The 25,232-nt window shown below is 38.9% G+C and overlaps 1 protein-coding gene across 1 annotated transcript in view; it reads right to left on the reverse strand.

The window, feature by feature from the left end:
• Positions 1 to 9,818: 9,818 nt before the first annotated feature.
• The window catches only part of CNST (consortin, connexin sorting protein), a 170,608-nt gene continuing 155,194 nt past the window's right edge, over positions 9,819 to 25,232 (reverse strand). Inside the window, exons 10-11 of the mRNA XM_006871269.1 lie at positions 11,145 to 11,280; positions 9,819 to 10,024 (exon numbers count right to left, since the gene is read on the reverse strand). Coding sequence (XP_006871331.1) covers positions 9,819 to 10,024; positions 11,145 to 11,280 — 342 coding nt within the window. The remainder of the gene's footprint in view (positions 10,025 to 11,144; positions 11,281 to 25,232) is intronic.

Genomic DNA, 25,232 nt, shown 5'->3' on the forward strand with positions numbered 1-25,232 from the left:
GATTAGGATTCATCTGTAGAATTGTTAATAAAAAACATTCAGTAATAGTAGCCAGGCACTATCAGTTTTTCCTGTCTCTTGGCTAGGGAGGCAACTGTTCATGTAGTTAGTCACACATTCCATTTCTTTCACCAATTCTTGACTCTTTTGCTCCAGGCCAATAGACAGCAATTGTTGTAACTTGAGTGACTGCAAGGCTCAGCAGCTTTGACTAAAAGAAAGTTTGCAGATTGAACAAAATCTTTGTCCAGATTCTGAAGGCAGTTCTGCAAGTCCTGGGCTAGGATTAGTGTAGAGCAGAGAACTAGTACAATGTCTTTGCAGCCTGTGTTTCCTGGGAAGCCGATTCTGAGCTGGAGTTTAGCATGCAGGATGTGTATAAAGGCGGGCCCCCTTGATATCAACACTGGTGGAAGGTGTGGGAAATCTGTGGCAGGCATGGGCACAGGAAGACACAGAGCTACAGTATGGGCTCAAGGAAAGCCCGAGTCCACCACAGGGATATTTGGAGTTATAATGCTTTTTAGAGTTGTACAGATTTGGCCTGAGATGTGAGCTCTCTGGACTCCAGAATAGATCAGATATTGGATGTGAGCAGCTCCGGGTAGGGATGTGGTTTTGGAGAGGCAGTTCTCACACGGAGGCAATTCCTGGAGCCTACAACCTGTATGCAGAGGGGCAGGCTTTCAGGTCAGGTCTGGCCTTTTGAATCTCTCCATTGCTGGAAAACAATGTGAGCCTGTCTTGGGGATTATTTATGAAACAAATCAAAAGAACTATCTTGAACATTTGTAACTGGACCTAGGTCACCAAATAATCTCACTACAGAAAAGTGCTGTTAGCACCCCCACTGGAGGTAACAAGTCCTTCCTTGAAGAGGGTTTTCAGTAATGCCTCAGTGTGTTCACCACAGTTCTTGTTTTATAAATTTTTATTAAGGCAACTAAATTGTGTCATTAGCTTATGGAGTCAAACTACTGGCATATGTCTGATGAGCTGACTGTTCCCTACACCCCTTAATTCTTTTTTACATACATAGAAACTTCTTTTTTCAAAGAAATTTTCCAAAGAAGGGGCCCAGGCTCTGCTTGGACAGAGGACCTGGAAGCCAAAACCAACTGTGAGATTTAAATTTTCTTTCAGTATTGCTATTTGTTGCCAGTTGAGTGATTCTGACTCACAGCAACCTCAGGCCTGTCTTCCAAGGTGCTTCTGAACAAATCATTCAGCTAGTAGTCTAGAGGTTAACTGATTGAGCCTCTCAGGGACTCATTTTCTTTATGTTTGTAATTTGTGCATGACTCAGCCCTTGTTCCTGTCACACTACCCAAAACTCCATTTGTGCAAGCATATTATTAAGCAATGAATTGGAGCCTTTGAATGAGAGACTTCACAAAAATAAAGTTCTCTTCTTTAATTAGAGATTTGTATTTCATGGGATTTGTTCCATGCACTTAATGGGACTAGGGCCAATTTTCATTTACCTGCTATGTAGGGAGTCCCTTGACACAATGTTTTCAATTTATTCCTGAGATGTTTTAGACTTACAGATCGGTGAAGGGGTCAGCTGCCTGGTTTGCCCTCCATTAATCTGATTCTATGGAAACAAAGGGATATCTGAAAGACAGTGTTTCTGCAGAAATGGGATCAAGGGTCAAACTCAACCCAGAGCTGGAAGGAGAAAACAAGTGGAATGTTGTACGTTGACTATGTGACCAAGAGTGTGGTCCATACCAGGGAGGTGAAGACGGGAGAACAGGAGGCCTTCTTATACAGGATGCTTGAAGCCACATCTGCAGAACTAGTCTTGTCTTTTATACCCTGTATTCTTGTTTCAGAGACTCATGTATGGGACCTTAAAATAAAACTATTAAATTCAAACCCCAAAGATTTTTCCTCCTACTCCTCCCTCTACTCGTCACCGTCTTCCCTTCCTCTATCTCAATCCTAAATAAGAACGTAGCATCAAGGACCTGGAGACATATTTTCCTAAGAAACCTACCATCAAGCTACAAAATGCGGTAAAACTATTGGTGGAAAAAAGGAAACGGGCTCTGACTGGCAGGGCAATGGGAAGCAAGTCAAATTCATCTCTGCCTTTCTAGGTGGGAATTCTTGTTGCCTGTCCCAGGCCCCTTCTCTTCAATTTCCTGCTTCCTAACCTGAGGTCTACCTTATGAACTGACTGTGTGCCAGTCTCATCTCATCCCAGAGGAGCCCTGCTGAGCAATGGCTTGTGAATGGCCACAGCTGTGCCCAGACAAGGGAATAGTGAGAGACTGCCCGGGGGGGGGGGGTAGTACCCACCTTACACCTTGTTCAAGGGCAAGGGCCCACCTTGGGTACAGCCTCCAGAGAACACCACCTCCGTAAACATAGGAAAGACAATGCATAAAAACTGCATGCTATCATTCTCTTGGAAATCGGTTAAAAACTATGTAAAACAATTTATACCCCTTCATCACCATGAGTGGCTTTTAGGATCGTTGCCCAGAAATACAAGTGGCCCATTTCCAAGAGCTGGCTTCCAGGATGATGTAGCGGAGCTCTGATAAAATGCAGAAGGTGCTGTTGAAGACGCAGCCCTTTCCAGTCCAGCTCCAGCACCTACTTTCCAGCCAGCCATGTGCTTCCAAGGGTCTTCGACTGAGATTCATGTACTTTTCATACTTACGTGAAGCAAGAACTGAAGTCTCAGAAAGGCATCCAGAATAGACTACTACACCAGTCTAAAATGAGATTTCCTGCTTGTTGATGTCGCCTGAACGCTTTGACTTGTTCCAACTTGTCATTAATGAAATAAAGTTAAAATTTCTTTTAATTTTACCATAGTATTCACCAGAAGGAGTCCTGGTATGACACTGTAGGATAAGCACTGGATTGCTAACCACAAGGTCAGTGGTTCAAACTTACCAGTTGCTCCTTAGAAACCCTATACAGGGTCACACATAACAATTACCCCTTAAGAACAAAAAATGCTATTGAAAAACAACCAGGAGGAAAAAAATAGTAAACATAAATCCTTCGCCCGTAGCCAATTGGGACTTATGGCTACCCCACAGGACAGAGTGGAACTGCCCCATATGTTTCTGAGACTGTAATCTTTATGGGTAAGCAGTGGACTGTTAAAGTCAAGGTCAGTGGTTCAAACCCACCAGCCACTCCTTGAAAACCCTATACAGGGTCTCTATAAGCCAGAGCCAACTCAAGGGCACTCAATGACAATCTTTAAAGAAGCAGATTGCTCCATCTTTCTCCCAGGGATTGAACCATGGTCCTTTGGGTTAGCAGATAAGCACTTAATCACTGTACCACCAGGTCTCCTTCCAGTAGAAACAGGACCTGAAATAGGGAAAGGGAGGGGCCGTACTCAACCAAGCAGACGAGGGAGCTGGCTGACTGTGCCTTGTGCTTTTGTGTTGAGGCAACTTCAGTAAATGAGGTCACAGAAGGGTTGCTATGGAAGGTTCCCCAGGGCATTTACCTCTGGGCTCTTGGGAGGGAAAATTTGAGGAGCTAGGGCACAAGTCTGGAGACAGCTGCCAGTTTTATCTGTCTGAAGGCTTTTGCTTAAGGTACTGCACATTTTCCCTCATGCCTTGTCCTCTCTCTCAGGCCTCTATTTGGGGAATTTTTCTTTGATCATTTCAACATTTTAAATTTGCTTATTTAAATTATTGGTCTGTTAAGTTTTTATGCCCTGCCAGATTGAACTGGTTAAAAGATAGAAATTGGTATAGATACACGTAAATCAGTTGCGGTTTGGTTTAGTATTCATGTGCATCTGAGTTGAACTTTGCTCCATAGTGTTTCCAATAGTTGTGATCTTTTGGAAGTTAATGACCAGGTCTTTCTTCCATGACACCTGAGTGGATTTGAACCCTTAGCTTTCAGTAAGTAGCTGAGTTTGTGCCACCCAGGGAATACACATCAATGTACACGATTTCTAAAACTCTATTCATGCCTTTCAATCTGTATTTGCTTTTTCGTCTGACAAATATAGGACACTTTGCAGACATGTGTGCAAACATGACATTTCCGGTGTTTGATCTTAGAACCTGCTTTTTGTGTGTGGCAGTGGCCAGGAGCTGTAGGAGAAAGCCCTTTTCAGACCCCACAGCAGCTCTCCTGGTGCAAGGAGTCTGCCTCTGGTGCACACGGGGGACCCCACAGCCCTCCCTTTCTTTGTCCTTTTGCCAGTTTATCATTCCGCACACAGAAGACACCAGATGGATTCTGGCCACAGCTAATACTAATGGACTTCTTTTTATGAGTAATATTTTTAACACAAAATGGAGTTTGCTGTCATAAATTGAAGGTCACGCACAGAACACCATCACACTCATCAGAGGGAGCAGGCCTCACTAGGGCAGAGGGCCTGACAGTTGTTAGTGAAGGTGGTTAACAACAGAAAGCTAACCCTAGGGATAAATCTAAACCAAACCAAAAAGCTACCCTTTGTCACAAGAAGAAAATGAATAATTTCTTGTAGGTCAGGAAGAGCCAGAAATCTCTTATCTGGAACAAGCGCTGCATAAAAATAAGATTGCCTGAGCACTAAAGCAAAATGGGTATTATAGGGCACACATCTCATATTTATGCTTTTATCTAATTCTTTGTGAAAAAGGGGAGCCAGAAATAAAACACATAGTGCTGTGAATTTGGACTGAGTATGACAAACAGGTGTGACACTTTAGGAAAAGCACTGGACCATCAGGTTGGTTTGAACCACAAGTTCGGTGATTCAGACTCATCAGCTGCTCCTTGGAAACCCTATACTGAGTCACTATCAGTCGGAAGCAACTCGAGGGCACTTCACAACAACAGCACGCAGAATCAACATGAGAATATACATGTGTATACACACATACATATATAGTACCTCAGGTGAAGTACTAAATTCAGTTTTTGCATTATATTCTAAGTGATAATAAATTCTCACTTTTGTGAAGGAATGAAAACAGTTTAAATTCTGCAGATTCAGACTGTTGAATACAATAAATGCCAACAAATCTGACCACAGTCTGTTACTTGGGCAGAACAAGGGGACACTGAGTGGTTTAAAATCAAGAAAGGTATGCACAAGGTTGTATTCTTACACCATACTTATTTAATCTGTATGCTGAGCAAAATATGAGGTGATGGATTATGCAAAAGAACATGGGATCAGGATTGGAGGAAGATTCATAAACAACTTGTGACATGCAGATGATTCAACCTTGCTTGCTCAAAGTGAAGAGAAGTTAAAATTCTTACCGATGGAGATCAAAGGCCATATAGCCTTTAGTCCAGGTATATCCCAATGTAAATAACACAAAAATCCTCACCACTGGACCAATAAATAACATTATGATAAATGGAGACAAGTATGAAGTTGTTAAAGATTTCATTTTGCTTGGATATACTATCCATACTTAATGGAAGCATTAGTCAAGAAATCGAAGGACCTATTACATTACACAAATCTGCTGCATAAGACCTTTTTAAAGTGTTGAAGAGCAAAGGTATCTGTTTGAGGACTAAGGTGTGTCTGACCCAAGCCATGGTATTTTCAATAGCTTCATATGCGTGTGAAAGTTGGACAATAAATAAGGAAGATGGACCATAGAAGAATTGCTACATTTGAGTTATGGTGTTGGAGAAGAATATTAAAAGTACCATTATTAAAACTTTCCTCTTAGTGCATATTGCCTTCCCCTTCACCCAAGTTAACACGTCTATTTGTTCTGGTAGCATAGTGGTTATGAATTGGGCTGTGAACCGCAAGGTCAGCAGTTAGAAACTACCAGCTGTTCCGTGGGAGAAAGATGAGGCTTTCTGCTCTCATAAAGATTTACAGCCTCGGAAACCCTGTACAGGGTCACTATGAGTTGGAACCGACTCCACGGCATATAACCAACCAACTCTCTAGTCCTGGTGTGGCGCTGTGGGTTAATGCACTGGATTGCAGAGTCGGTTTGAACTTCAAGGTCAGCAGTTCCAAGTTCACCAGCTGCTCCTCAGAAACCCTACACAGGGTTGCTATGGGTAGGAACTGACTCAACGACACTTAACAACAACAACTCTCTAGTCAGTAGATTACTTCAATTTTAGTTCATCATCACACATTTCCCTCATCAGATGTTCACTTTTTTAAGTTGGCACCATTTCTTGTTTCTAGAGCCCTAGCAACCAACACAGTGTTTGGCACATGTAAGCATGTGGATAATTGTGGAAGCTGACAACTACGGACTCGAGAGCAATATACAAGGTTGCTCATGGCTCTGCACTGATCTCAGAGTTTAACAGTTTAGACAAAAAGTTGAGTCTAGGAGTGACTCTTCTTAGAACCAGGGAAACGAGATACTCATAGGTAACCATAGCTTTTCAGTAGCTTAAACTCTGAAAGATTTCAATTTTACCAAAATGCCTTACAGAAATCTTTTATCTCACTGTAGTTTTTACAGGTCAGTAGATGGAGCTCAATACATGTTAATATTTGAGCCCAGAATCACTCTTCTTGTTCTTGAAGCTGGAGGCAACATGAGAGGAAAGGAAAAGACCTGGACTTGAGAGACGGTTCTGCCACCAAAAAGGATGTATTTACTGATTTAAGCATCAGATGAATAAATGTGACAATACTACATATACTGCATTAATCAGTACACATAAAGAGTGTGTTAATATAATTTTTAATAGAGTTAGACAGTCATGGCAGCAGAAAAGACAAAATCTGTTTCTTCCTGGATCGGGATGCCAGCTTCAGCAAAACAGGTTAATAGCTAAGAGATTTCTATATTCTGTTCCACTTTTTCTCTTTCACCCTGAACTTCTACCCTTTCCACATGCTTGCCACACCCCTAGTCCCCTCCTGCCATTCTAATAAGACCCAGTGCACATCTGTCCTTTCAAACTCAGCCCCACCTCCAAATTCCAAATCCTTTCAGCATCTATTACACAAGCTCATAGCTCAATAAAGTAAATGTTGTAGAGCATTTTGATTTTTAAATCTAGAGGAATGGGTTTTTAGAGGGGCTTTTAAGTACTGCCAGGCAGAAGCAGAGGAGTTTTTCACTTAGAAACCTCTTGACCAGTTGTCTTCAAGGTGGTAATGACTCACGGCGACCCTATGTGTATCAGAGTAGAACTGTATTCCACAGAGTACAACAGCTGGTGTTTTGAAAACTGACTGCCAGGCCTTTCTTCCAAGGTGCCTTTGGAAGAACAGCCAACCTTTCAGTTAGCAGCAGAGCATATTAACAGTTTGCACCAGCCAAGGACTCCTATTAGAATTCCCAAAAACAGATGGTCTTGTATGTGTGGGACCCCACAAATATCTGAAAAGATCTTATTTTCACTAAGAAGTTTTCTTTAACCCCCAAAGTTTTGAATATACTCTCAGAGATACTTAATTTGTGTAGATTTTAAATTACAAGCCAGATCTGATATCTTCAAATGTAAGAAGATAAAATTGTTACAAATAGTTGTCAGTATTTTCAAATGAGAGGAAAATTATATTTTAGTAAAATCAGATGAATTTTTAATATCTGACATAATCCTTATATCATCAGGTGGAATTATTCCAATTCATGCAATAAATGACAATTACATTTTTTAAAGTTGCTCTAATTTTTCTAACAGATACCTGGTGCCTATTTTATGTCAAGATATTAATTTACTCCTGAGGTCAACTGACCCACCCCTAGGAAGTGGTGAGCACACATGGTTTCTCAGAGATTCAAGAAGATCCCCATCTTTGCAAGATACTATCTTCTTCCCCTTATCTCAGAATTTCCCAGGAAACTCTTCTGTCTCAGAAGTGGCCCTGGTGGCGTACAGGCAAGTAGAACACCACAGATTACGTTACGTAGGGCTCTAGCAGTGGCCTAAAAGAGGTGGGCAGGAGAAAAATTATAACTGATCTTGACATAAAACCAGGAGAAAGCAGCATCACCAAATTCTTGTAACTAGAAATGATGAAGGTGAAACAGAGGAGGTTTATCTATGATAGGATGCCCCCCTCAGTAGACCTCATGACTGTCTTTTAATAGAACTGCATAATTAGTACCATCAACATTTTACATATTTTACATACAATTTGAATACAAATTCTTAAAATTTACAATAGAACATTAAAATAATCTTCTAATAAAATCAGCCTTATGTATAAGGACTCTGAATTTCAATATCTTATATACTTATAAATAAATATTTTTGATCTATAACCCTTTAAAATATTGTAGTTTATGGTGACATGATGCAGACAAGTCAAATGGTATTATAAGTGAACATAAAACATCAATTTAAAAATAAACAAGCATAGGAACACACTAAATTCAAATGATAGAAAATCAAAACACTAAGTGCATAGTAGTTAAATCTCTAGCATTGTGATAATCAAATGCATGCTCAGCAACACTCTCGACTTATATTTAAAAAGTCCTCTGAAATCCATGTAATCTAAATAAATAAGCAGAAACACAAAGGGAGAGACTGTGCCAGCCAGTAACAATTCGAAAGTAATTTCTCCTTTTTCTTTTCAAATGATCCTAACAGAAAAACATGAAATAAGGTATCACTCGCTAAAAAGCTGTACATAATTCATGTGTCTAATAGTTTAAAAGTGCTACCTATGATATAAAACAAGCCAAAGCAAGGCTTCTCAGTGTTAGACCACTGTACCTTAAAAAAGGATGTGCTACCTAACTGGCAGATTTAAATAAAAATCATACATTTGCCTACTTATAATATGATTGAATTTTTGCTTAATGGCCCCATTATCTGTCTAAATCAAGCCCGTGATATAAAGGTACATTTAGACACCAGAATGCATGATCTGCTAATACTGAATTATATATGGTGATTTAATTTCCCTTGCCAACATATCATTTTATTTTACAGAAGAGCAGAATTTAAACATCTACAGCAGGAACTTATCATTTTGTCCTGGTTCTTAGGGTTTTAGAACATAATAGGTACTCAGTCGTACTTACTGAGTTAAGCTTAACATTCATCATGTTTCAAGAATTATTTAATCCATAATAAAATGGGTTGCCTGAGACTGAAGGGTCAGCTCTTTAATGCTACCTCTAGGCCTGACTAGTTTTTAACTAGTCAACCAGGTTAACCGCCACAGGTATATCATAAGTTTTCATTTTGGGGCCAAAGATTTCTAAAATTCATCTAAAGAAGGTAGGCCTTCTTTAAAGATCTGAGCCTGTACAACTATAGTGAAGGTAAAAAGAAATAATTGTTGTTAATTCTATGTTGAATATTTGGCTATGACAATTGCGTGAAACTACACACATACACACACACACACACACAACCATTTCACAAATGGTGAGGAGAATTATAAAATAATACAGAAAGCTTAAATTACAGAATTCTCAAGGTTAACAAAAAAAGACAAGTGAATCCAAAAGATAACCCCTTTTGACTATACACAAATTTAAAAATGGCTGGAAGCAGTATCTTTGGACCAACAAAAAAACCCCAGAAGTGTTCTTTACCATTAGCTTGACAAGGTGGTTAAAAGCTGTGTCGCTACAAGAGTGCCTTGTTTAATTCTGCTTAGCATGCCTCATTCACTAGGAAGACATGAGGAGGACATGGATATGTTCTTCAAAGATCATTCTTTCCATCCATGATGCTCAGATCACTACTTGCCTCTTTATGTGGATTACTCTAACAGAGTTCCTATAGGTTGCCATGGAAAGTTGCACTTTCTGATGTCCATGTGGGAAGGGAGGAGGAAAAGGAGCATGTCACAGACTCCTGAAATAAAAGCGGTTTAAAAAGGTTCACGTCTCCAATTCTTACCACCAGCATGAATGCTGCTAGGCGAGGTAGATCCAGTGTTTAAGTTCTGCCATCCCCTGCAGTAACTTAGTGTAATAGAAGTCCATGTTGTCTGCAAAGTCTGTGCAAACAGGTGACTCCCTGTCACCAAAAGTGCAATACAAGGCAGTTCCTCCAACACTAAGGAAAACAGTTGCTATGCACAGTAAGATCAGTAAAATACAGGAGCCACCACCAACTTCATCTGCAAATGCATAAAAGGAACAAGAGAAGAGAGTGAGGTTAAACTGACAACAAAATGGCAACTCTAGTACTTGCTGTCTTATCACTGATTAAGATAATCAGACACCTCAATGTAAAGTCTTACAGAGACAGGAGTTACTGACAGAAAACTAGTCTACAAAGACCTACCTAGTTACTACAAAATTATATACTTGTGGAGTTTGTGAATGCTAAAATTAAAACTAGCTTATTTATACAATGACTGTAGTTCTTTTCATGAAAGAGAAAGAAAGGAAAGTAGTTTTTTGAGGTACACACAGCACTATTTTATAGTATAATTTATAATCTCACAATTATAACATCTATCTTAGAGCTCATACCATTGGGCCACCTTAAAGTCAATTTGATGTTACATAATACAAATGTCTTTGATGGGATTTCATTTTTATCTTGGCTATATTTCATTTACCCTCATTCACTTAGGCCTTAGGTAAGCCTGCTGCAAGCACACAGCAAGTCAGCACCATGTGCTACACGCCACCACCTTTACATATAAACCCAAGAGCAATAAGTAGTGGCAAATTGCTGCTTTTGAGAGACTGTTTTTCTAAAGAGCCAAGAAGAGAACACCAAAAAGAATATATTTAAAATCTAGAAATATTTTCCACACCAATAAAAAAGAAGTATCAGCTGGCTATAAAAAGAGAAAAAAGGTAGCAAACACACACACAATTGCTTAACAGAGAAACTGAAATGGACTTTCAACATTAAGAACTATTGATGGGAAAGTCTTGGTGTGGCACTATGGGATAAAGCACTGGCCTACAAGGTCGGCTTAAACAACAGTCGGTGGTTCAAACTCACTAGCCACTCCTTGGAAACCCTATATAGGGTCACTCTGAGTTGGAACCAAGTTGACGACACTTAACAAGAACAGTAACATGGGATAGAGAGGCCATGAGTTGAATTTTACAATTTGCTCTCATTTGAGCAAACAAAATGCTTACAAATAATTTAAGAGCTGATAATAGCTTGATTTTCTGTACTTCTCTTATGAAAGATAAAGCAATTACAAATTCTGTTATCAAATATTGTTATACATGAGTTCATTCTTCCAGCTAGCCACAGCGTTGAAAGTTTACCTTGATCCAAGTTATCATCTATTTCTTGGAATCTTACTCTCCGCTTAGATGGCTTCTGCTGCATTTGGGATTGATGATTTCCTACAGTATCATTCCTCTTCTTTAATATAGAGACCAATCCTTCAGCAGGAACAACCTGTCACGGATCATATGAACCAGTTGTTATATGATATTAGTACAAATCAATGATGCTTTACATGGACTAATCTCAGCTTCTAGTGTGTGTGTGATAGAAAAAAAAAAAATCACACTCATTAAGCTTAACAAAGTAAAACATTTACTTTTATGCAGATGACTGTCAAATATACAAGTCTTTTCTAAACTTGACTACAGCGACTGGGAATCAGGAGGCCTCCTTTAACATCCTGACTACTTTGTAGCTTAACTTCCCTGCTAGACCATCTACAAATGACCATTTATAGTCATTAGCACCAAGTTTAGCTTTCTAGCAGAGGCTTGAAACCCGCCACTACTTTTCTCATTCATCAGCAACTTTTAAGTGAACATGTGAGACTTCAACATGGGTTTGTACTCAATTCAGCTCAGGAAATACATTTACTTAAACAATAAAATATTCAAAATATTTTAAGGACTTCTCTTCTAGAATGACTCTCAGGACCAGTTTATTACAGACATAAACTCAATTCTCATTATTGGTGTTAGTTATGCTCCACAAGGTTGCCATGAACACTGAATTAGCAAATAAAGAACCATTACTGCTATGGCAAATAGGGGTTAGGCTTCTATGGGACTCTGGTCATAGCATGTTTATGAGCCAATGAACATATAACCTGGTGATGTGTGTTTTTGCTGAAAGACACACATACTGTGACCATTAACACAGAAGTCATGGCCAACAGCACTATAACTCATACCTGAACGGAGCTTATCTAACACATGTATTTCTCCATAAGGCACATCCAGTTTAGGAACCCGATACAGCACTTCAATACAATACTACTCTTGGGCATAATTTAAATCATCAAAATCACCAAGAAAAATCTCAGAAGTATGAAAAGGGGTGCACTAAACAGACAACAAGTGAAGGATATCTGTTTATACTATTAGAGTTGAAACAAGAAGGCAGAGGGTCAAGTTATTCAACCACAGCTGGGAACATGTGTACCAAGACATTTCACCATGCTGTACATGTTGGTGCAGCAAACACATATTTTGAGTCTGTAACTTAAATTTCAGTGAGTTGGTGAATTAGAAAATAAGACGCTTGTAAAAAAAATAAGGATGAAGTGTATTATTCTGTAGTACACAGAGGTTGACAAGCCAATGGCCCACTTGCCTGTTTTGGCAAAAAATAAAAAATTGAATGACGACTGCCAAGTTCACTCATCCATGTACTGCTTTTGGGGCTACAAAGACAGAATTGAGTAGCTGCAACAAACCATATGGCTCAAAAGTCTAAAATATTTACAGAAAATGTTTGCTCATACCTCTTCCATCTCCCACCATTATCCCTTCTGGTTTTCACTTGAGCCAACTGTCCCAAGTTTACATCTCACCCCTTATTTAAAACAAAAACAAAAAAAGCCTTGCCATTTCGGAGTGAAGAGACTCCTAGATGCTGAGAGACAGAGAAGACTGGTCAACAGATCCAGGTTGGGAAGCTGGGGGCTTTAGCAGGGCCTCTAAGTAGTAGACTGACTCACAGAAGTTAACTGCTTGTTACATGCTGTAGGTGATGACACAGGTAGGCATTGTGGGCCTAACACTGCAGATGTCAGTGACTTGCTGAAGACTGCTTGCAATGCCATCTATCTGATCAATGGCATAAAATACGTCATATGAGTTCCAGTTTCAGCTAGCTATTTCTGATAATGTGCTGTGCATAAATATTACAGATTCAAATTTGCTATTTTTATAACTCAAGGCTTTTAGTGCCAGATAACTCAATAAAAGCTTGAGCTTTCCTGAACAAGAGTCTATAAAACCATTATATCAAGAAACAAAACAAAACAAAATCAATAGGAACTCAGCAATGTATTCTTTTTATAGGAGATATGTGTTTTAGATGATGTTCTTTTCTGGAAAAACTAAAGTACTTTAGTGACACTAAAATGGCAAATACAAATATGCAGAGGACTATTGGTAGTTTTCAATTTTTCCTTTAAAAAGTACAACAACATTAAAAAGCCCCTCTATTACATATAATTCATGCAATAAAAAATAATTTTATAGGCACTTTGTTGAAACTGAGAAAAGAAATTCTAGTAACTTTGTAAAGCATAAAGAATAAAAAATGGAAATTAACATTAGTGAATATTGTTGCTAAGTGCCGTTGAGTTGGTTCTGACTCATAGTAACTCTCTATAGGGTTTCTGAGGAGCAGTTGGTGAGTTTGAACCACCGACCCTGTGGTTCAAACCAACCTTACAATCCAGTACTTTATCCCACAGCACAACATCAGTGTGGTGTACTGTGCAAGGATGAATATATAGATTAAAGGAGCAGGTTTATGATCAACTCATTTTTCAAGATGGATGCCAAGACTATCCAATAGGGAAAGATCATCTTTTCAACCAATAATTCTAGATAGCCAGAGCAACAGAATGAAACAGAACCTCTGTCAGCTGATGAATAAACAAAAAATGATGTAACCATATAATGGAATACAATTTGGCCATAAAAAGGAATGAAGTACTGATACATGTTATACCATACAGGAACCCTGAAAACATGATAAATCAAAGAAGCTAGTCACAAAAGATCATCTATGATGTTTCCATTCATATGAAGTGTCCAGAACAGGCAAATCTATAGAGACAAAAAGATTCTTGGCTGCTTAGGGATGCAGGCTTGGGAGTGTAAGAGAAAGATAGCCAAAAGAGATACAGTTTCCTTGAGGAGTGACAAAAAATGTTAACAAATGTATCGTGGTAATGGCTGCACATATGATAGGAGGTCAAAAAGTACTGCTACAAAATTATAGAAAACTAGTAAAGTCCAGGGAGAAATGGCAGAGTAGCAGACCCACTGATCTGACCCTCTGTAGTAAAGACGTGGGAGACCAAGTGAAACATACAGATGGTGATCCTGGAGCCCTGGGCATCAGAGGATAGCACATGGCACAGAAAGGTGGATTCAATGCCAACTGGAGGAAGACGCTGAACAGGAGCAGTGAGAGATAAGAAAAATGCACAGACTTTGGCTGGCTTGAGCTTTTGTGAAAGGCTGTCAATACACGGGCCAGCAGGCACAAGACATGGTTAGAGGCCGGTGGCAGAGTTGGGTGGGGTGGAGAGGGACAGTTCTCTCTTGTACCCATGTCCTCCTGGCAGACGGGAGTGTGGCTAGTCCCCATCCCTGCCAAGTCAGCAGTAAGTGGCAACCCCTCATGGACACATGCTTTGCCTGGGGTCAGGTGCAGGGCATATTGCCCCTGCTTCTGGAGGTGAATGAACCTGCCCTGAACTACACTATACAAACAGCGAATAAAGAACTATCTGTGTTCACACTTTCCATCTCTACCACATCCACAGGAGACAGGTGGGGCGTGCCGGAGAACACACCAATATGCAGTTAATATAAATACACCACAATGTCTCAGAGAAAAAAGACAATTTCAGCTTACACAAAGAAACAAGGCAGTGCTTCAAACAAGTAACCAAAATAGAGAGTCAAATAATATAACATCAGAAATGGTATTGGAACTGCCTGAGAAGGAATTTAAAAGAATGCTAATTAGGCAACTTAAAATGATTGAGAAAAAAAAGATCAAGAAAACTACAGGTGAAATTAAGAAAGACAAAACTACAGGAAAAATCAGGAAACATACTGAAAAAAATAATTGAAAAAATGGGAACCATACAAAAACAGCAATCAGAAAACCAGAAGATTAACACGAAGACTTTAGAAACAGGTAATAAACTGAAAGGGCAAAGAAAGAAAATTGAATCAATGAAAAGCCAGATTATCAAGCTTGGAGAAAAATCTCTATAGTCACCTGCTAGAGGAACAACCTGAGGAGTCCTGGTGTGGCACTGCATGTTAATGTGCTGGACTGCAAAGTCGCTTTGAACCACAAGGTCAGCGGTTCAAGCTCAACAGCTGCTCCTCAGAGACTCTATACAGGGTCGCTATGGGTTGGAATTGACTCGACGACACATAACAACAACAACAAGAGGAACAGTTAGAAAAAAGAAAAAATATATCTGAAGCAAGGCTAAGATTTATGTGGGACGCTATCAAAGGAATTAACTTACATGTGACAGGAATTCCAGAACCCAGAGAGAATACTGTCCAAGAATTGTAGGAAGAAAACTTCCCTCATATCATCAGTGATGAGAAGACAGCCATTCAAGAAGTTGAAAGAATTCCAAACAGGACAGACCCAAGAGCAAAACACTAAGATTGTTGTCTGTTGGTTTTAAACAACAGAAATATATTGTCTCAGAGTTATAGAGCATAGAAGTCCATATCAACATGTTATCTGGGCTATACTCCCTCCTAAATCTTATTTTAAAATGTTTTTATTGTGAATTGAGTGAAGGTTTATAGAACCGACCATCAGTTTCACATTCAACAAATCATATACTTTGCTTCATTACAATGACTGCAATCCCTTCTGTGTACATCAGTTAATAGTATATACTTCTATTCACTTTAACTCTTGCATGTCTCCCTGTGGCTCCCACTACCTTCATTTTTCCTTTGCCAACCTCCCTCTTGATGTATATTGCCTGCCCAGTAACCCATGTTAACATGTGTCTACACTTTATCCTATGAATAACTCCCCCTCCCCTCCGCCACACTTTTCACAATAGTGGCCTCACATGATATTTGTACTTTCATGATTGACTAATTTTGCAGGTTCATCCATGTTGTGAGGTGTTTTGCAGATTTACTGTTATTCTCCAGTGTTCCATAGTATTCCATTGTGTGTATGAACAAAGTTTGATTAACCATTCTTCTGTGGATGGGCATTTAGGCTGTCTTCATTTTTTTGACGTGTCAAGACAGCATACTGAAGGATCCTGTTTTCGTATCCATTCTGCTACTCTCTTGACTTGTGCATTTAGTCAATTCACATTCAGCATAATTATCAATAAGTATGAATTGATTGCTGCCATTTTGCTGTGTGTTTTTCTGTACAAAACATACTACAATCAAACTTTTCAAAATCAAAGATCAAGAAAGAAGCCTGCGAGCAGCTCAGGAAAAACGGAAAGTTACCAACACAGAACTAATAGGACTGAGTTCTGATTTCTCAAAAGAAACCATGTACACAAATCAATGGAATGATGCAAAATTCTTAAAGAAACAAAATGCCAATGAAGAATCATATATTCTGTAAAACTGTTTATTAAAAATGATGGCAAAATGAGGTCATTTAAAAAAAGACCAAAATTAAAAGAATTTTGTAAAAACCAGACCAAACCTTAAAAAAAATACTAATGGGAGTTCTTTGGACAGAGAACCAACAACAGTAGACAACAACCCAAGACTAACATACATGAAAATACTACCTATTCAACCCACATATGCTGTTGTTGTTATGTGCCATGGAGTCGGTTCTGACTCATAGCGACCCTGTACAAGGTTTCTGAGGCTGTAAATCTTTACAGGAGCAGAAAGCCTCATCTTTCTCCCACGGAACAGCTGGTAATTTCGAACTGCTGACCTTGTGGCTCACAGCCCGATTCGTAACCACTATGCTACCAGAGCTCCTTATATATAGAAGTATGTAAAGTAAAACAGACCTATAGAACTGAAAAGAGAGAATCGGAGATACAACTGCAATGACAACAATAACAAAAAGTTAAAGGAAGAAATAATGCAGTTACAGAATTTCCAACTGTGACCCTAAAAATTAGACCAAGGCTTACTCCTGTTGTTGTAGTTAAGTGCTGCTGAGTCAGTTCCAACCCATAACAACCCTGTATAGGGTTTCTGAGGAGCAGCTGGTGAACTTGAACCGCTGACTTTGCAGTTCAAACCGACTTTGCAGTCCAGTGCATTAACCCACAGTATTGCACCAGGACTCCAAGCCATACTGCTAGCCCTAGCCAAATGCCCAAATCTAACACTATCCTTAGTCCTAGCCATAACCCTAACAATAAATGAAGTCCTAGGCCTAATCAAGACCTAGCCGTATCTCAGCTCTAACCCTCATTTCCTACCAAGTAACCCCACAAAAATATCATAAAAGTATTTTATATAAAAAAATAAATAAAAACAAGAAGCTATTCAGGAGGGACCAGTTGCTGGAGAAGGATATCATGTTTGGTAAGGTCAGAGAAAAACAGGAAGACCCCCAACGAGATAGATTGGCCAAGTGGCAGCATCGATGGACTCAAGCGTGGCAACAGTAGTGAGATTAGCCCAGGATTGGGCAGTGTTTCGTTCTGTTGTGCATAATAAGGTCGCTACCGACTCAATGGCACCTAACAACAACAACATTGCTTCTTGGCACATTCTCCATCTACTTAAGTTTACACACTTCTGTAGGCATTGTTTCCTCTTCTCTAACCATCCTTGAAGAAGTCTGTGGTCTTTGATTTACATCTTGTCAAAATGGTAGTTTTGGCATCCTCAAGGGACTAAAATCATGTTCCTTTGAAATGTTCTTTGAGGCTTAGGAGCAAAAAAAAGTCTTAAACAGCAAGATCAGGGCTGTAGGGTGGATGTAGTAAGGTTTCCCAAAGAACTTCTCAAAGGACAGCCCTTGCAACCACTGAATGAGCAGGTGCATTTATGTAATGGAAAATCCCCTGAAGAAAATTTCTAGGTCTTTTTCTCACCAAGGCAGTTTTCAATTTTCTTAAGACTTCTTCCTAATAATCTGACAGGACTGTCCTGTGTCATTTGAAAAAAGTCTCTCAACCATACCCCTTTGGGAACTTCTGGCAAGGTGACAGACTAAGTTGATACGCTACAGACCTTGTACAACACATATGGGAGACTAAATGAAAGACACAGTGAGGACAATCCTGGAACCCTAGCTACAAAGGAAAGGTTAGAGAAGTAGAGTGAATATCTACTGGGAAGAGAAGCTGAGCTTTGGCAGCAAAAGAAGGAGACTGGTGAACAGACCACATGCCAGATGGAATAGAGCCATCTTAAGTTTAGCAAGCAGCTTTGGAGAGGTAAACAGATGGCGGCCTGACAGCACAGATTCACACAGGTGACAAAAAAGTGCCACCCATTGGGCAAGAGCCAATACCAGTTCCTACACCACCTGATAATGACAGACATGATCAACACCAAGCAAACCGATGCTATGCTAAGCTGTAGGGAAAATGAAAGTGGTGCACACGTGTCCGTTCTCTGATCACACCCACCAGGAGACAGCTAGGTGGAGAATGCCTAAGAACACACCAGCATAAATAAACTACAATGGCACCATAATGTCTCAGAAACAACAAAAAAATTCAGCTCACACGAAGAAACAACAGAGAGTGATTCAAATCAATGACCAAGATAAAGAGAATAAAATTCTTCTAAGGAAGAAATGGTAATGAAGCTGCTTGAGAAGGAATTCAGAAGAATGATATTTAGGTTCTTTAATGGGTTGACAGAAGATCAAGTAAACCAAGGAAAACACAGAAATAACATGGCATGAATTTAGGAAAGCACTATAACAGCAAACAGAAAAAATATGAATTTTGAAACAATATGAAATTTGCAAATAAAAATCCAGAAGGATAATACTAAGATCCCAGAAATGGACAACACATTGAAAGGGCAAAGGAATAGACCTGAGACAATGGAAGGCCAAATTTGTGACCTTGAAGATAAATCTCTCATCACTAGTAAGGAAAAAAGAAAATATATGAATAAAGACTGAGATTAATGTAGAACACCATGAAGAGGAATAATTTATGGGTGATCAGCATTCCAGAACCGAAAAGACAACAAAAGGAACAGAGAAAATTGTCAGAATTGCTAAAAGAAAATTTCCCTAATATCATGAAAGATGAGAAGATAATCATACAAGAAGTTGAACAAACCCCAAACAGGATAGATACAAGAAAATCATCAAGACATATAATCAACTTTCCAAAATCAAAGACAAGGAGAAAATCCTCAGAGCAGATTGGGAAAAACGAGAAGCTATCAACAAGGGAAGACCAGTAAGACTGAACACTTATTTCTCAGTAGAAGCCAACCATGCAAGAAAGCATTAGGATGACATATACTCTGTACGAAAAAAATGGACAACCAAGAATCATATACTCAGCATAGTTGCCCCTCAAATACAATGGTGAAATTAGGACATTTTCTGGTAAACAAAAATTAAAAGAATTTGTAAAGATGAGACCAACTTTACAAAAAAAAAAAAAAGCTAATGGATTTTCTTTGGACTGAGAACAAACAATAGAAAACAACCTGAGATTAGCAAACATGACAACAGCGCCCAGAATTCAATCCAGATCTTGTTGTTAAGTGCCATTGAGTCGGTTCTGACCCATAGTGACCCTGTATATGGTTTCCAAGGAGCAGCTACTGAGCTTGAACCACTGACCTTGTGGTTCACACCAACTTTGCAGTCCAACGCATTAAGCCACAGCACCACACCAGGAATACAGATATAGTAGTATTTCAAGAAAAACAAACCTACAAGACTGAAAATACGGAAACAGAGGTATTAATTTAAAATGAAGTCAACTTCAAAGCAAAAAGATGGAATAGAGTAGACACAGAACTTCTAAATGGTAAGGAAGTCAAGTAGCTCTCAAGATAAAACAGACCTTTTTAAGCAGGGAAAAATAGTAAATTACAGGATAACATAAAAAAAAATTAATAAACGTGCACATCAAAACCAAGAAGAAAATCAGAAAGGTTTAGTAAACATTAATACAACAGAAATGAAAGTGAAAGAAAAGCCACAAACAAAATGAACTCAGTACAGAAAATTAAGTGAAACAAATAAACCAACATCACACACATACACATGGACACAAAAACCCCCGGCAACAATCAATTTATACCTATTGCTAATTACACCAGCAATCAAGAGACACAAAGAACAGAATGGCTAAGAAAACAGGATCCTTCAGACTACAAGACACACATCAAAAAGATGGAGACAGTCTAAATGTCCATCAATAGAATAATGGTTAACCAAACTTTGGTACATACACACAATGGAGTATTATGAAACACTGAACCAATAATGATAAATCTGTGAAACACCTCACAACATGGATAGATCTGAAGGATAGTATGCTGAGTAAAATGATTCAATCATATAAAAGGACAAATACTGTATGAGGACAATGTTGTGAGAAGTTATGAAATTATTTTCTTGATAAACAATCTGTGGAAAGGGGAGGGGAAACCTGGTGAGAGGGTGACGAGGCAGGCAATAAACAAGAGGGAGGTCAGCAGGTAGTTGGAGACACAGAAGGGAATGCAACAGTTAAAATGAATAAAGGTGTTGTTGTTGCCATGGAGGCGGCACCAACTCATAGCAATCCTTTGCACAACAGAAGGAAACACTGCCTTGTCCTTGGCCAATCTCATAATCGTTGCTACGCCTGAGCCCACTGCTGCCACCACTGTGCAAATCCATCTCATTGGGGGTCTTCCTTTTTTTCTCCAACCCTCCACTTTACCAAACATGATATTCTTCTCCAAGGACCAGTCCCTCCTGATAATATGTCTGAAGTGTGAGAGATGAAGTTGGGCCATCATGGCTTCCAAGGAGCACTCTGGGCTATACTTCTTCCAACACAGATTTGTTTGTTCTTTTGGCAGTCCATGGTACTTTTACCATTCTCCTCCAACACCATAACTCAAATTAATCAATTTTACTGTCTTCCTTATTCTCTGAATAAAGGTAAACATTGTTAATTGTTCTTACTTGGATGGGATTGCAACCATTGTAATAAAGCAAAGTATGCGATTTGCTGAATGTAAAACTGATGCTCTGTTCTGTAGACCTTTACTCAATTTACAATATAAAGATAAAAAAAATTTCTTAAACAGCAATGAAGAAAATTAATAGAAAACCCACAAAAAAATCAACTCTTGCAGAAATGCATGTGTAACAAAAACCTAGCATCACTACAAGAAAACACACACAGCAAAAAAATGACAGTAATCACCGTATACCATTGATAATTACACTGAATGGAAAAATGGATTAAATACATCAAAGAAGAGACAGAAAACAGAATGGTTTAGAAAACTGGATCCTTCAAAATGCAGTCTACAAGAGACATACCTTACAAATAAAGAAAAAATACACTGCATATGAAAGGATGAAAAAAATACCAAATTAATGGCAAACAAAAACAAGTAGGAGTGACAATATCAATCTCTGATAAAAGAATTTTAGGCATAAAAAAAAAGACGCCTAAGGACATATCGTGATTAAAGGGCAAAGTGACAAGAGGACATAACCATAATAAAGACAGAGATTCAAAATATATAAATCAAACACTAACAGAAATTAAGAAATAGACAATTCTACAATAATAGTTGTTGCTAAGTGTTGTTGAGTCCATTGTGATTCATAGCACCCTGTATAGGGTTTCTGAGGAGCAGCTATTATTTTTTAACTTTTTATTGTGATTTGAGTGCAGGTTTGCAGATAAGATCTTCAGCTTTACATTCAACAAATTATATACTTTGTTTCATCTCAATGATTATAATCGCCTCCCTGCAACAAGCTATCCCTGAGGCTCCTCATTTACTTCTTACAGTTCACAAATGAACAAATGAAATATACTTCATGTATACATACAAAATAAAAAGTAAAGGTTAATTTTAATGTCCAAAGGGTACATTCTACAAGCCAGCCTCCTGCCTGTAGGCACACAGCTTTACTCAGTCTATGGGTCTAGAGCCAGAAGCTGTTGTGTCTCTCCATGCTACCATCTTTGCCAGTCTCTGCTGTGGCTGCTTTTCTAGGTAGGAATCTTGAATGTCACTCAAGCCCTTTCTTCTAGACGATCATGTCCTGTGAGGATCTGTTCCTGAAATGAAAGATTAACTACTCCCCCCTTTCAGTTACACATCTTCCATAACTGCAGTTGTGACAATCACAATTAATTTTGCTAACAATTACTCACAACTGAATCATGAAATCCTATTACTATCAACTCCCAGGCCCTCTCAACAGATCTATCTGGAGAAGAGGGAAACTATGCATTGGGGATTCTACCTAATCCCTCTCATTCTGAAACTAAGCTCACTCATGAAAGCCAGTCACTTCATGCCTTTATAGCCCCACAACTTTGATAGACAGCTAGATGTCCAAATTGCCCATTCCTTTCAACCCAGTACAGTGAGGAAACAAGTTTGTTTCTTTGATATGAAAAATCCTTCCATTCGGGTTTGAATTTTTAGCAACTGCATCCATAAGCAAAAGTCTAGTTTACCAAATTGTAGCAATTTGCACTCTGCTCAATGTTGATACATCTTTAACTTCATCTGGTTGAGTTCTGAGCACCTAGCCATCAAAGCTAGGTCAAAAGTATACTAGCTGCAAGTTTGGGAGTTCATACATACCTCCCTGCACTTCAATACCAGCTGGTTACTTACTTCACTATCCGCTGTAGCCCCCAGGGGCTAGGTCAGTACCCATAAGCTCAGGAGGTCACACATCTTCCTAAGCTTCAGATCACCCAGCCATTCCTCTTCTTTCTCTCATCTCAAGGGGTGTGCCAATGGAACATAGTCAAACTCAGCCCATGTCTTCATTGCGGCATTTCCCCAACTTCCACTCACAAGCAGATCCAGGTGGTCACCAGCAAGCATACTACATTACTTGCAGGTTCCCTTTAAGTTTCAGTCCTAGAATTTTCTTGCCTTGATGCTTCCAAAGCAAATAGCTTGCTTGAAATTCAGTTTAACAGTCTGCTCTCCCTGACCCCCTCCTTTTTTTCTGCAGGTTTTTCTTTTAGTACGAAACTTCTGTTCTCCCAGCAGTTCTGGGTTGGTCTACATGTCTTTTCAATTGGGAATGTCCCAACTCAGAAGGTTCTGGCTATGACTTAGGATTCCACCTAAGGTCCCAGACTCTACAAAAGCTTAGCAAGAAGCCTATTTCCCTAGGCAAATTCTAACTCCCCTTTTAGAAAATCCAATCAGTTATAGGCCAAAGATGCGTTTATAAGCTCTCTGTAATCATAATTCACAATATTAATTTCTATCAAACATAAATGTCTATTTTACAAAATAGTAGGCAGGGGAAACCAAAATCCACAAGACAGTCAAACACATAAACATTTTCCCCCTCCTTTACCCATTCAGACCATGTATCTACTCACAGAACCCTGTAGTTCCACGGTTGTGTGTAAATCACTATTTACCTCTATCCCATTGAGCCCAGGCATACCTCCCTAAGTCTCCCCTATCTTCATTGTTCATCTGCCATGCTCCCTCTTCTTGTCTATTGCTCTCCCACTACTTGCAAATTGCCTTCACTGCCACCCAAGCTAACATGTGTCTACCCTCTAGTCATTGAATTACTCTCACCTTCCTCCCATCCTGCTAACCATCAAAGAATGTTTCTTTTAGTATGGAAACCTTTTCTTAAGCTTTTACAATATTTTTTCCTTTTGTGATTGACTAAAACTCAGCATAATGTCCTCCAAGTTCATCCAAGTAGAGGGATTGCTGAGTCATAAAGTATTTCTATTTCCAACTCTTGGAGGAAGCTCCACACCATTTTCCAGCATGGGTGAAACATTTTACAGTCCCACCAGCAATGCAGTGGGGTCCCAGTCTTTCCACATCCTCGCCAGCATTTGTTGTTTGATTTTTTTCAATTTTTCTGTTAATGCTGGAATGCAGGTATAAGACATCATCTTACTGTTGTTTTGATTTGCATCTCTAATGATTGTGAACAAAATTTCATATGGTTGTTGGCTGCCTGAATGTCTTCCTTTGTGAAGTGTCTGTTCATGTCCTGTACCTACTTTTGGGTTTATTTTAAAAATCTTTGTCTTGTAGAGATGTTGTAGTTTTCTATAAATTTTAGATACTTAGTCCCTTGTGTGATATGTTATAGCAAAAAAATTTTTCCAGTATGTGGGAGCTCTTTTTATTCTTTTGGTGAAATCTTTTGATGCACATTTGTTGTTGTTAAGTGCCGTCGAGTCAGTACTGACCCATAGCAACCCTGTATAGGGTTTCCAAGGAGCAGCTGGTGAGCTTGAACCACAGACCTTGCAGTTCAAACGGCTTTGCTGTCTGGTGCATTAACCCACAATGCCACATCAGGACTCCATATAAGTTTCTATTTTTTAGGAGGTTACAGTCTTCTATTTTGTCTTGTACTGTTTGTGCATTTTCTGCAATGTTTGTGTATATATGGCATATATTGGAGTCCCTACGTTTGTCCCTATTTTTTCATAGATGATCTTTATAGCTCTAGGTTTTACATTTAGGTCTTTAATCCATGTTGAGTTAGCTTTTATATATAGTGTAAGATAGGAGTTTTGTTTCATTCTTTTTCAAATCGATTTCCAGTTTTGACAGCACCATTTGTTGAAGAGACTATCTGTTCCCCATTTAATGTGCTTTGGTTCTTTGTCAAAGACCAGTTGACAGTATGTGAATTGATTTATTTCTGGATTCTCAATTCTGTTCCACTGATCTATGTGCATCTTTCATTATACCAGTATCAGGCTGTTTTGACCACTGTGGCTATGTAGCAAAAAATATATATAAAAACTAACTCAACATGGATTAAAGACCACTGTGGCTATATAGCAAATTTGGAGATCAGGGAATGTAAGGTCTCCAACTGTGTTCTTCTTCTTAAGGAGAGATTTGAAGACCTTATCTAAGGTCTCTTTCTTTTCCATTTAAAGTTCTTGATCATTTTTCCCATCTCTTTAAAGAATGTTATTGGAATCTGGATTGGAATTGTGTTGTATCTGTAGATTGCTTTGGACAGTGTTGACATTTTCACAAAGTTAAGTCTTCCTATCCATGAGTATGGTATATTCTCTCATTTTTGTAAATCTCTTGGTTTCTTGTAATAGTATGCTGTAGTTTTTGTATAGATCTTTTAGTTCTATGGTTAGATTTATTCTTCAGTATTTCATCCTATGGTTGGCTACTGCAAATTGCATTGTTTTCCTAATTGCTTTTCCAGAGCTATCTTTATTGGTATAG

The sequence above is a fragment of the Chrysochloris asiatica genome, unplaced genomic scaffold (genome assembly GCF_000296735.1).
Source record: "Chrysochloris asiatica unplaced genomic scaffold, ChrAsi1.0 scaffold00165, whole genome shotgun sequence".
Lineage (NCBI taxonomy): Eukaryota > Metazoa > Chordata > Mammalia > Afrosoricida > Chrysochloridae > Chrysochloris > Chrysochloris asiatica.